At 40.0% G+C, this 13,032-nt stretch overlaps 1 protein-coding gene across 3 annotated transcripts in view; it reads right to left on the bottom strand.

Moving 5' to 3' along the window:
* The window catches only part of TAMM41 (TAM41 mitochondrial translocator assembly and maintenance homolog), a 48,825-nt gene that overhangs the window by 28,526 nt on the left and 7,267 nt on the right, over positions 1 to 13,032 (bottom strand). For all 3 annotated transcript variants that reach the window (XM_045812404.2, XM_045812403.2, XM_045812406.2), the window contains one exon: positions 6,459 to 6,609. In XM_045812404.2, coding sequence (XP_045668360.1) covers positions 6,459 to 6,609 — 151 coding nt within the window. The remainder of the gene's footprint in view (positions 1 to 6,458; positions 6,610 to 13,032) is intronic.

Below are 13,032 nucleotides of genomic sequence, written 5' to 3'. Positions count from 1 at the left end.
GACCACCTGTGTTTGTTTGTTTGTTTTTCAGAGCACCTGTGTTTAAATCCTAGCTTGGTACTCATAAGCTACCTGACCCAAGGCAAGCTACTTAGCTTCTCTAGGCTTCAGTATCCTCAAATGTAAAATGGAAGCAATAACAGTAGGTAGTTTATAAGATTCAGGCATTAAATGAGTTAATACATGTAAAACACTTAGAACAATAACTGACACACAGTAAGGAATCCACAAACCTTAGCTTAGGTATTATTGATGCTTAATATCCCTTCCAGAGTACTGCATTCTCAGAAATTAACCAGTGACTGAGCACAGATTCCAACTGAGCCTTCAGCAAAAGCTCAAGCTTGCCAAGCATAGGGAAATATGCTTCCAAATTACTGAAATAGTCAATCTCTAATACTCAAGTTATCCAATGACACCATTTGCAAGGTTTCAGATGGTGCGACTCTCGTGGAATAAATCTTAATAGCTCTCCAGAGAAAAAAAGTTTCTTTACTGGCTTTTACTAGGATCCAGAAATGAGGATGTTTACTCACACTTCAGAGGGCTGGCACCCATTTCTAATTTTTTTTCTCCAAGAATCACTCAACTGGCAACTTCCTCGCTTTGTCTTATTCCTAGAAGTAGCTGAGCTTGTGTTCAGACAATCTGGCATTGAAAAAAACCCATTCTCTCTCTTACACAAGAGTGCTTGAAGGTGTTTTTCACTCCGTAAGGACAGGAAAGGGCCAAATGAATCCACCTGATCTAAATGGATTCTAATGCCTGCAGAGTTTGGTCAACATGTAACAAGTTTTGTAATCTTGTAACTGACAACGAAATTCCATTTTAGAGAACATGTCCGAGGAAGTTAGTGGCCCCCTCTACCCTCTTCCCCTACCAAAGTAATTTCTCCAAAGTGATTCACAGCAGTGGCATTAATAAAACAATGATAAATGGAGCCAACCTGAGTGTCCATCTATCACTGAATGAGCAAATAATGGCGTCTCAATCTAAGAAAAACTTGTGTGGCCAGGAATAAGATGTTAACAGTAATAAATAATAATAGCAATCATTTTCTAAGCATCAACTATCAATGAGGTATGATGTTAGGGACTTTCATCTATATTATCTCCTTGAAAACCTTACTACAATAGTTATTCTGTTTTACAGATAAGAAAATGGGCTCCAAAAGGTTCAAGCACTTCTACAAAACCAGTATTCAAGGTCTGACTGTGGCCTTTCCCTTTCTTTTGTTTATTACATCAAGTGGCTGTGTGAGTACAGACACGTATCTAAAATAACAATGGGTAACACGTACTGAGCATTTACTATGTGCCAGCCACTGTGTTAAGCACTTTACATGTATGATTTAATTTAATCCATACAAAACCATTCTTTAGAGATGAAGAAACTGAATCACAAGGAGCTAAGAAACTTGCCTGAAGACAAAAAATGAAGAGTGCAGCTAGGTTTTGAACCCAGACCTCTGACTCTAGAGCCCCAGTTTCCCTAATTCTGTCTTCCGTGAAGTAATATAATATTAAAAAAAAAAAGGCAGCAAGGTACAAAATAAGATACTTAATTTAAGAAGTTAAGGCTGGATGTCAATTCTTCCCACAAGAATTTGTGTACTCGCTGAGGAGGTACTACTCTAGTTCAAGACTCATCACCGTTCACGCTGTCTATCCAGCCGACAAAAAGGGACAGCGGCCTACTTTGTGCCACAGCACTGTTCCAGAGGCCAACGGTCCAAGGCCGGCTGGACACAGGCTCTGCCTAGACGGCTCTCATGTGGGCTCTCCTCGTGGGTCCTTACCCATTGGCGCTCAGTTCAAATGCCACCTCCCACCGAAGCCTTCCCTGGTTACACCACCATAAGCTACGTGAGCCTTCCTCTCCTGTTCTAGCTCTGCCACGAGTTTGCTGTCTGACTTCTTAACTGGAATGAAAGCCCCACGATGTCAGAGACGATGCCTGCCTGATTTACTTCCTTCATCCACAGAGGTTAAAGAGTGCTTGGCATAGGAGACTCTCGTCCTTATTTGCTCAATGAGTCAGATTTTTCTCTGTTTTTAGTCTCTCTCCCTCCTACACAGTGCTGGCAAAATGATCGTTCCACAGCAACAAGTCTCCTGCCATCTCGCAATGCTTGAAACCTCCTGTGGCTCCTATTTGTGTAAGGGTGTCAAATTCCAGTCTCGTTTAGCTTTGTGTTCAATGCCTCGTCTGGCCTGGCCAGGGCCTAACCTCTTCTCCAAAATACCTGAGAGGCAGTGAAGTTCAATGGTGAGGAGCGTGGGCTGTAATTCCAGCTCCACCACCCACGGACCTACCAGACAGATGTGGGCCTTCATTTTCTCATCTTAAAATGGGGCAATAAATCAGCATGCAAATCAAAGGAGGGTTACGAGGATTAAACGAGTTACTAGATCAAAAGTATTGAGAGTTGTTCCTGGCACATAACAATAAGTGCTATTTTCTCCTGCCATGAGCCATGGACTTCAGTCACATTAATCTATTCCTTCTTCCCTAAACAAGCCGTGTTCTTTCACACTCCCTGCCTTTTCTATAGGTGCTGTTTTTTAAGTCTATCACTGACTCACTATGACTGCATGTCTATTAATGTGAAGTTCTTTAGAGCAGAAATTATAGCTTTAATTCTTCGTGAGGTACGGCACGCTGATTCACTTGATAAATGTTAAACCAGGATCATTATGTAAAATTAGTCATTTTAATAGTTTGTACTTACATGAGAAAGGTCAAGGTGACCCTTTAAAGCTCATTTGGTTTCCCTTTTCTGTTTACTTAAATGCTGACTTCTAAGAATAACTGAAGGATTAGAAAGCTTTCTCCTCCCCAATTTTGCAGGCTCTCATCTTCCACCTACTCCTTTCTCACCATCATTTACAACAATAATGTCACGAATACTGACCCCCAAGGCAGTCAAAGTGATCCTTAAACACTATATAAAATGTAAGGGGTTATTACTACTACTAGTAATACAGATCTTGTCTCTGCTAGTAACTACTGGTAGGAACTTGTCCAATAACACGGAGAGATGCTGTTTCCTGTCTCCCCATCCCTACCCCTTTCCAGGGAGAAATGCTGACCTACGCAGGTTAGGAGCAATGTATCATCTCTCAAGTGGAAAATAAATGTCAAAGTTGTAAATAAAAATGAGATTGGTGGGTAATTTGTAGTTTGGAATATTCTGGGGGTTTGGGAGGTTTGCCGACAGGATAGAATCCAATCAGTTCAAGGATACTGGGTTCTCAGAAGTCTAGGAAAGGGAGGAGGAAAAGCTTGCCTTTCAACACATGGCCTGGGGCAGGTCTCATACTTATGAAAGGCATCTACCTTCCAGGCCTAGATCCTTCCCTATCCTCACTATTCTACTCTAATTTCGTTACATTATGGAGTAGGTAACCATTAATTATACAGTGTCCTGGCTTAGGAACATCATATAATGTTGTCTTGATGGAAAAATATGTTCCCAGTTCTAAACAACTGGCTTATAGAATGCTTTTTGGAAAATGTCTCATGCATTAACTAGGGACCGCACAGAACTGGAATCAGTTCCCTCTGGAGAGGATGTACCAAGTACTGTGTCCTAAGGTTTGCAGTAAAAAGAAGCCAACCTCAGTGAAATGAGTAATGTAGGATCCTCGGCCAAATTCTCAGATCCAAATCTGGGTTAAGCAATAAATAATATAATGGCAAGGGAGCGAGAGGAGACGAGATGAGAAATGGGAGAAACTGGAAGCTGAAAAAGCTGGAGTCAGGCGCACCAAGGTTAGGACCTGCCTCTTAGGAAGCAACTCTCTCAATCTGCCCTTCTCCCAGCAGCTTGGGGTGGGCTCCTTGCCACTACTAGATCTGAGCTCAGACATTACAACTTTAGAGGGCCCTCCACGCCTATCCAGGGTAAAGATGGCCCTCCTCCTGATTTCTTTCCTTCTCTTCATTGCACTTACTGCTCTCTGAATGACCTTTCTGCTTCTTTACTGTCTGCCTCTGCCTAAGGGAGTATGAACTCCATAAGGAGTCTTACTCATGTCAGGCTCACCAGTGTATCCCAGGGCCCAGTGCACCAGTATATACCCAGGGCCTAGTGTGCGGCAAATGGAAGGCACACGGAAAATATCTGTTGAACAAACAGGGTTGTTGTGTGAGGATTCAACGATGGAATCAATGATAAATTTATCTATATATCTATCCTCCGCCACTACCTACCTACCGACTTACCTATCTACTTACCCACCCACCTACTCTGTCTGGTTTAGCACTGCTACACAGCAGCCCTTCATAAAAATTATAAAAGAAGCAAAACAGACAATGATACTGTCGTAAGTCAGCAAGGACTCACTGAACACCTTGTACATGTCTCACAGTATAGGAGAAACCAGGAGTATAAAACACAGCCCTTCCAGGAGGCAAAGCAAAAGTCAACTAAAGATTGATAGCAGCTTGCATGCTAATTTGAAGTCTGCTAATAGGTAAAGGCAGTTATGCCATTCAAGAAACTTCCTTAGTCAATGTTCAGAATTTACAGGAACTCCTAGAATCCACCTGACACTATGCTGATGTCGATCACAGGGGAGGAAATGGAGGAATGGCAGTGGTGTGGCAAAAGAGAAATCAACTCTGCATCATTCTCCCACAGAGTTAACCCTTCATAAAAGGTTTTGGGTTTGTCTTCTTTCACAGGGGAGCAAGGGGGAGGGAATCACCCTAATGGGGTGACCCCCTTTCCCCACATGTTGCAAGCAGGCCCATTCATCCCAGTACCTAGCCACAGCAGCCTCTGCCCCTCCACTTCCTGTTGAAAGGCAGGGATGCTGCCATGTGGAGCTGGAAGCAACCAAGACCGGGGTTATATCACTTCCTTTCTCTCCAGTGTCGCAACTGCCGCTGTAGCCCTGCTAGCTGCATTGTGGGAAAAAGACTGGAAAACAAGGGCTTTACAGTCTATTTCAGCATTATATTTCCATGAAATCTTATCTGTACAGGGATTCAGAAAATGAGTAAACTGCTTTTGCAATGTTTTCAGCATAGAGATCTTTGACTCACACTTAGAAGTTGGGAAAGAAGATATTTATTTAAGACAGTGGTTTCAAATTGTTTTTTAAGTAGCAGACTACTTTTTTTGTAAATGAAGTTTTACATGGATCCTTACATTGGGCAGGAAGGGAAGTTCCCCTCTGGTTGCAGCTAGGGTGAGGGGCCAGGGGCTCTATCCTCTCTGCTTTCCCCTCTCCCTTTGAAGGGGCCCCTGACATCTCTGAGAAACACACTGGTTTAAGGAGAAAGGGAAAGGAAGTTAAGATTTAGATAAATAAACTAATGAATGGGGAAGAAAGGAAAGCTTTTCCTTAATGGGCAAGAAAAGGTGGACTTGGAAAGTCGCCACTTTGTAACCATCATAGTAAAGACTGGTTGGAAAAAGAATCATCAATGAAAGTTCGATCTAGGAGGGAAAGTTTGATAAGAAGCAGGGGATTGGCTTGATCTTCAAATGTCTCCCCACTGATTGCTTAGAAGAAAAAAAAATCTGCTTATCAGGCACAAACACCACTGGTGTGAGACTTCAAAATGTGAATGTCATGTAAGACAAAGAAAGGCTAAGGAAGTGTTCCAGATTAAACGACAGAAGGACAGGGCATCTTAATAAATATGATCCTTGACTGGACTGTGTACTTGAGAGGGGAAAGTATCACTGGGACTACTGACAACATATGGACTATGGATTATCAATCTGATACAAGTACTATATCGGTGTGGAATTTCCTGAATTTGGTAACTCTACTGCAGTTATGGAAGAGAATGTCCTTGTTCTTGCGAAACAGACATCGGAAATATTTGGTCTGAAGAGGACAGGATATGTGTGAGCTACTCTTAAATAGTTCAGAAAAAAATATATAATACAGTATTTACAGGTACAGAAGGGCAGTGGTTTTCTAAGTGGGATCCCTGGAGAAGCACTGGCATCATCACTTGCTAGAAATACAAATTCTTAGGCTCCACCCCAGACCTGCCAAAGCAGCTGTGTGGGGTGCGCCCAGTATCTCCAGGGGATTCTGATGTACACGCGAGTTAGGAAACCACTGGGACAAAGAGGACAATAACACAAATATGGTGAAACATTAAAATTGGCAAAGCCAGGGAAAAGGCATATGGGAGTGAGTTTTTTGTATTATTGAAACTTTTCTGTCGGTCTGAAATTGTTTCAAAATGAAAATGAATAGTAACAAGAAGACTACCCTGGGGTGATCTCCATACAGATGCGGAGAGGAAGAGCCCTTGGGGGCAAGGAGGCAAATGCTGGGTTTCTTGCAGTCAGCTGCACAAGAAGTGGTGGGATCCGGGAGCAGGGGGCTGCAGCTCCAGGGCAGAGTGAGGAGCGGGAGGTTTGTCTGCATGGTCTTCAAACAACGCCTCTCCTTCCTGCAGAAAACGTGAGCACCAAATCTACTAACCTGAATAAGAGAGTCCGGCGAGCTCTATAAAGAGGTCTTCTTCAGAAAAGCTTTCCGGGAGCATGAGGAAAGCTGTGGTTACAGCACTCTTCAGATTTTTATCGAGGGCTGACCGAAGAGCAACGTTCTCATTCATCGCTATGATTTTCACCTGTAATAAAGCAGAACATTTAGAAGAAAAGTGTCAAAGTGGACTCTTGCTCAAGCTATGGGTTTACACATGCACTGGAACTATCCCAAACCCTTAGCCCTGAAGATCTTGGAATATTAGTCCAGTAGACATGAAATAATTATTAATCTAATAAGCAATCCCAGAAGCTTGTGTTTTATGCCAGAATCAAAGATATGATACAGAAAACAAAATAAATATTTCTCTTAAATGAGGAAATTTTCCATCGGTTTTGAAAAAGAAGTCAGTATAAATGAAATAAACATCCTTGGGGAAATTTTGTATTTTTTTAAATTTTATAATCTTATTGTTATTTACTTAATTTTATGGTAGACAAAGGCATTTTACTTCTTTATTTAGAACTCACCTCTGTTCTTAACCATACATAACCTAAGCACTTCATGCCTTATTTTGAACCCGACTAAGGAAAAAAGGAAAGAAAATTAGCTACAGTAGAAACAGCATGGGTTTGGGGTTGGTATGGGTTCAGGTCTAGGTATTTATTTACTAGCTGTGTGAATTTGGGCAAATTACTTAACTTCTCTGAACTTAAGTCCTTATCTATAAAATGGCTATAAATGTGCATCAAAGAACTGTTACAAAGATTGAATGAAATAATAAATGTAAAGTACCTAATGTACTAGTGAATGCCTTGATCAATAAAAAGGATTTTTCTCCTGAATACACAGCAAAAGGTAGTCTCTTTGTCCTCAAATCCATTAAAATACAAATTGCTCCAGTCTGTTCTGAGATTTTCTGTTTTGAAGACTGCAGTGTAGTTAAGAAAACGTGTTCAAGACCCAGCTCCATCCCTTACTAGCTCTGTGACTATGACCATAATTCCTTATCAGTAAAATGGGGTTAATAACAATCAAATTGATAAGGCTGTTGGTTAGATTAAATGAAATACTGCATACAAACCCTTAGCCGGAATGAGCTTCCTTCTGTGTCTTTGGGCACAATGCAAGAGCTTCCCTGGGCCAGAGGTTCTCACCTTTAGCAAGCACCACAATCGCCTGAGAGAGCTTATTAAATGCATATTATTAGGCCCGTCCCCCAGCACTTCTGATTCAGGAGGCCTGAGACAGGCCTGAAAATGTACATTTCTAACAAGTTCCCAGGTGGTCCAGGAACCACATTTTGAGAACCACTGCTCTCAGGTGTATATTTAGAAGTAGAAATGCCAAATGGCTCTTCAGAGTGGTTGTGCCAATTTACACTCCAGATATTATCTTTTTAAACCATCAGGCTACTTCTGACTGATTATCTATAAACAAGGAAAGAGTCTACAGGTCCCTAATTAAGGACCCTCACCTATCTGAAATGTATCCACCTTCTGTAAACCATTTAGTGCTATCACCAAATCTTCCCCCACTTCTAGAAAACAGAGCTTAAGTTGCCTTTTATCTGTCAAATAAAGATGACTTCTGAGAAAAATCAAGATGGCACTAAAAGACATACACTATCAGAGACTAAATTAAAATTTTATTAGACAGCAAGGAGAAAGGGTGATGTATGTCTCAAAGTAGTTTCTTCTTAGTTGCCAAAAATGGTATTATAAAACATAACTATTTTATTAAGAACCAACTTCTATCTTTTTTTTTTTTTAAAGGTTTATTTATTTATTTGACAGAGATAGAGACAGCCAGCGAGAGAGGGAACACAAGCAGGGGGAGTGGGAGAGGAAGAAGCAGGCTCATAGCGGAGGAGCCCGATGTGGGGCTCGATCCCACAACACCGGGATCACGCCCTAAGCCGAAGGCAGACGCTTAACCGCTGTGCCACCCAGGCGCCCCCCAACTTCTATCTTTTACCTTTTGTCCCTACTTTTTTCTAAGGGCATATTTATAATACCCAAACCTCTCATATGGTAGGTAAGCCACTTTATTCAATACTACCAACTCCTCCCTTGTAATTACAGCACTTAATAGCCCTTAATTAAGCCTTTCAGCACTTGGGTGAGTTTAGCATTATTGCAATCATCTGCAGAAAGGAAAAAGAAGGTGCAGTCCAGTAGCATGACTTGCCCAATGTTGCATAATGAGTTGATGGTAAAAATCAGGGTAACACCCTTATACTTGGCAGATCCAGCTCTAAATTTTTTGAATTATTCTCATGCATTCAGTTAGGGATCTGTTCTGGTTAACTTTGTTGTTGTTCTGGTTAACTTCTTATCTTGAAAGATGATTAAAAGAAATGTTAAGTTCCTATATAAGTTCTATGTTCATTCTTCGAATAACTTTCCCAAACTTTGTATTCCATATCGAGTCACAGATCTAGGAGGGCAACCTCCTCATCTTAGTAATGGGGAAACTGAGGCCCAGAGGGTTAAAAGATCTTCCCTTCAGAAGCAGTGGCACACCAAAAGAGGACCTAGGGCCCTGATTTATCCAGAGCTTTTTCTATAATCCTGAGAAGCCTGTTTACTTCCAAATTCCTGTTCTTCATCCTCATTCGCCAGATCCTGCTCAATAATTCTTCGTCCTCTCTCTTTTTGGTGGCTTTTACAGAAACTCAATGAAAACAGAAGTTATTCTGAGACGCTAACAAATCAGAGTAAGTTTGGGGAAATTTTCCTATTCAAAGCAATATACTTGCTCTCCAAGAAAGTCGTTCTACTTAGGTTGTAAAAAAGCAGTCTGTTTGCTATTTAAGGTTAAGAGAGGAAAAATAAAAGCATCCTTACTCAAAGGAAAAATGTCAATTCAGAAGACTCTGCTACTGTGCTGATCTGGCTCTCCAGTGTAAGGTGACCTAGGAACTTGTCTCGGCAGCACTGTTATTTGTGGTTCAGAGTGAAAAGCCAGTGAACTCTTGGGACACTGCCAGAGAGGCCTGGGAAAAAAAGCAAGTCCTCGGATTTGTGAATAGCTGTTTGTATCTTACTGGGAATGCCCCGGCCTGAACCGCACAGATAGCATTAACACTACTGCCAAGGGGAAAATCGTTGTTGGAGAGAGGAAGGGGTAAAGCCTGAAGGGACTTTCAAAAGCTCAACTTGAGAGATTTGTGAGTACTTTTCAAGATAGAAAAAAAAGCGTCACATGTGGTCTCCTCTATAATACAGTCACATGGAGACAGTCCCTGAATTGCAAACAGTGAAGTTATAGTCACAAAGAACACGGCCCTACCTAGTGTTCAAACACTCAACCAGTAACCAAATGACACTTCCCCTAGAAGTTTTCCATGCCAAATGGCCAGAAAAGTTAATTTTTCTAAATGGTCACTGCTTGAGGACCAAGAAGAAACACTGAACAATCAAGTTGGATGAAACCTTATAATCTACCTGTTGGACTGTGGATTCTCCCAGGGCCAGCAATGTGGTGTTATTTTTCTATCCCTTTAGCACCCACAGAGAAGAAACGTAGTTGTCACTTGAATAAGTAAATTAATGGCTCAAATTTTGCATTTCAAAGGCTAGGGGCACAAACTTGTTCACAGTTGGGCAGAGCCAAGACCAGTAAGTCAGGTTTTCCGACTCTCTTTCAGGGATCTTTAATACCACTGGGATTTTTCTAGACATAAAAAGTAAATCAATGAAGTTACAATATGGTAATAATTGAGAAACTGTGAATATACTAAAAGCCACTGTATATTTTAAATGGTTGAATTGTATGGTATGTGAATTATATCTCAATAATTTATGTTATAAGAAAGCTATATTATTAACAAATAAAAGAGAAAAAATATTTCAGTCGATACTTCAAAATAAATTAAAATCCTTCTAACAAGGTAGCAAAATACTATTGTATGTCAATGAGAATGCTTTAAAAATTCAAGCCAAATTATCTATACGCTAAAAACAAGACGAAATACAAAAATCCAGACTTATGTTAAATAAATTAGGGAAATGACTATTAATATTAGTTTAGAGTTCTTTTGACTTAAAAAAGAACTGGCCACAAGATTCTATTAAATACTTTAAATTTCATGGCTCTTTCCTTGAAAAATGACTTGGTAAGGGACTCAGAAACTAGAAATAAAATAAAATAAAGCTAGAAATAAAAATGACTTATCTAACCTCAATTACGAGGTGAGTTAATGGTAAAGTACGATAGAAATTTCATTTACACTCAATTTTTTTCCCCAGAAATGTCCATCTTTTTAAGCAAGGTACTCCTTTATATTTTTAAAATACTATTAATAAACTTTATTTTTTAGAGCAGTTTTAGAGTCATAGCAAAACTGACTGGAAAATACAGAGAGTTCCTATACACCCTCTGTATATTCCTTTTAAAGATTTGAATTGAGAAATTCTGTTCTATTTGCAAAATAGAAGACCATCTTAGAGCTTTAGACAATATAATTTAAAATACATCCTTCTTTTAAAACATATAAAAACAAAGAATTCATACTCATATTCTAAGACCACCTATTTTTTTTTGTTCACAAGCTACCAACCCTTTCTTTTCATGAGATTTGTTCACGTTTGATTACTATTTGCTGCCACCTAGTGGTAAAAATCATTGGTTTAAAGATTTGTTGCCATTGACAATTCTCTGGTTAGCAGTGATTTTCATGGACACCGAAAATGCTAATGGATGAAAGAGTTAATTCACCCATTAATAATTTATTTTTTACCATGTGTTATGTTCAACACTTTCAAATGAGTCTTAAGATAGCCTAATTTTCTTGAGTTATTAGTTTAATTAGCCAAGAAATGCAGTTTTTATCAAGATGAGTGTAGCAGCTACTACTGGTCTTAAGCTGCTGTTTTATCAGGATATGTGACATTTAGATGAAATCTGAGGTCATTTCCAGTGCCAAATTCTGAGGTTTCATGGCATTTCATTTTCTAAAGCTTATTTTTTAAAAAAATTGAAATATTCCAAGCACAAAGCGTAATATAGTGAATAATAGAACATTTTCACATTCACTATCTCATTTTATCTCAAAATAAACTCTGAGATAGGCAAGGACCAAGAGAAAGGAACGATCATTTCCTGAGTATCTACTAAGTAAGTGCCAGGCATTTTAGATCTAGGCATTTCTCAAATGCCTTTTAAGGTTGATGTCGTCAAGAGGAGGATGTCCCAAGGCTCAGGGAAATTAAGTCACTAGTGCAGGGTCACACAGCTGGGGAGCGTCATAGTTGGGATCCAAACCCTAGATCTAATTCTAAAACACCTGTGTTCTTTCCAGCACTATCATTCTGCTTCCACTTGTCAACAACTTTGTGAGGGCAAGTACTGTATTGTTACTCCATCCTACAGATAAATTACCTGCGGTACAAAAAGGTACAACAAGTTTCCCAAGTTCACATAAACAGCTAACAAGTGGCAGGAATGAATAAGACCTAAGGCTTCTAATTCCGCTTTCATTACTTTTCCCATTAGGCTACATATTTTGTAAATTTATTTTATTTCATTTTTAAATCTTTTTTAAGTTTTTAAGTAATCTCTAATTACATCATGGGGCTTGAACTCACAACCCCGAGATCAAGAGTCGTATACTCCACTGACTGAGCCAGCCAGGTGCCTCCATGTTTTACAAACTTAAAGAAAAAAGAAAAACATTTTGGAAAGAAAGTTAATATTTACAAACTTTCAATTACATCTATTCATTCATTTTGCTAATTATTCAGCTTTACTGGATCATCTTCACTAATTATCCAGTTTAGAAATGGAAAATTCATCTATATAAATCTGAAATTATTTCAGTTTCTGGACCTAAAAAAATGTTTTACTGGGGCACCTGACTGGCTCAGTCAGTTCAGTGGCCTACTCTTGATTTTGGCTCGGGTCATGATCTCAGGGTCCTGGGATAGAGCGTCAAGTCAGGCTCCATGCTCGGTGGGAAGTCTGCTCCAGAATCTCTCTCTCCCTCTCCCTCTGCCCCTCCTCCTGCTCATGTGCACACGCACACACACTCTCTTCCAAATAAATCTTTAAAAAAATGTTTTTACTGAAGTAAAAATTATATAGTGAAATACAGAAATCTAAAGGGTACAGCTTGAAAAAAAATTTTTTTAAAGATTTTATTTATTTATTTGAGAGAGAGAGAGAGCACAAGCAGAGGGAGAGGGAGAAGCAGGCTCCCCACTGAGCAGGGAGCCTGATGCAGGACTCGATCCCAGGACTCTGGGATCATGACCCGAGCCGAAAGGCATATGCTTTACCGACTGAGCCACTCAGGCACCCCGAAAAATGTTTATATATGGACATACCCATATACCTATTTGCCCTGATCAAGTGTTTCTGGATGTTTTAATGAGCTACACCATTAAATTGTTTTGTTTTTGTTTTTGTTTTTGACATCATTAAATTCTAAGCCCAGAAGCAAAGCAAGAGAATTGTGACCGCCCACGTGTATCAAGAGAGATGTGGATGGGGGGAGGGGCAGAGGAGATAGAGAGAGAATCTTAAGCATGCTCCACATCCAGGACAGAGCTTGAGGCAGGGCTTG

The sequence above is a fragment of the Ursus americanus genome, chromosome 14 (genome assembly GCF_024610735.1).
Source record: "Ursus americanus isolate L20-20 chromosome 14, mUrsAme1.1.p, whole genome shotgun sequence".
NCBI classification, from domain to species: domain Eukaryota; kingdom Metazoa; phylum Chordata; class Mammalia; order Carnivora; family Ursidae; genus Ursus; species Ursus americanus.
Note: the sequence above shows the minus strand (reverse complement) of the source record. Positions and strands in the feature narration are given on the sequence as shown.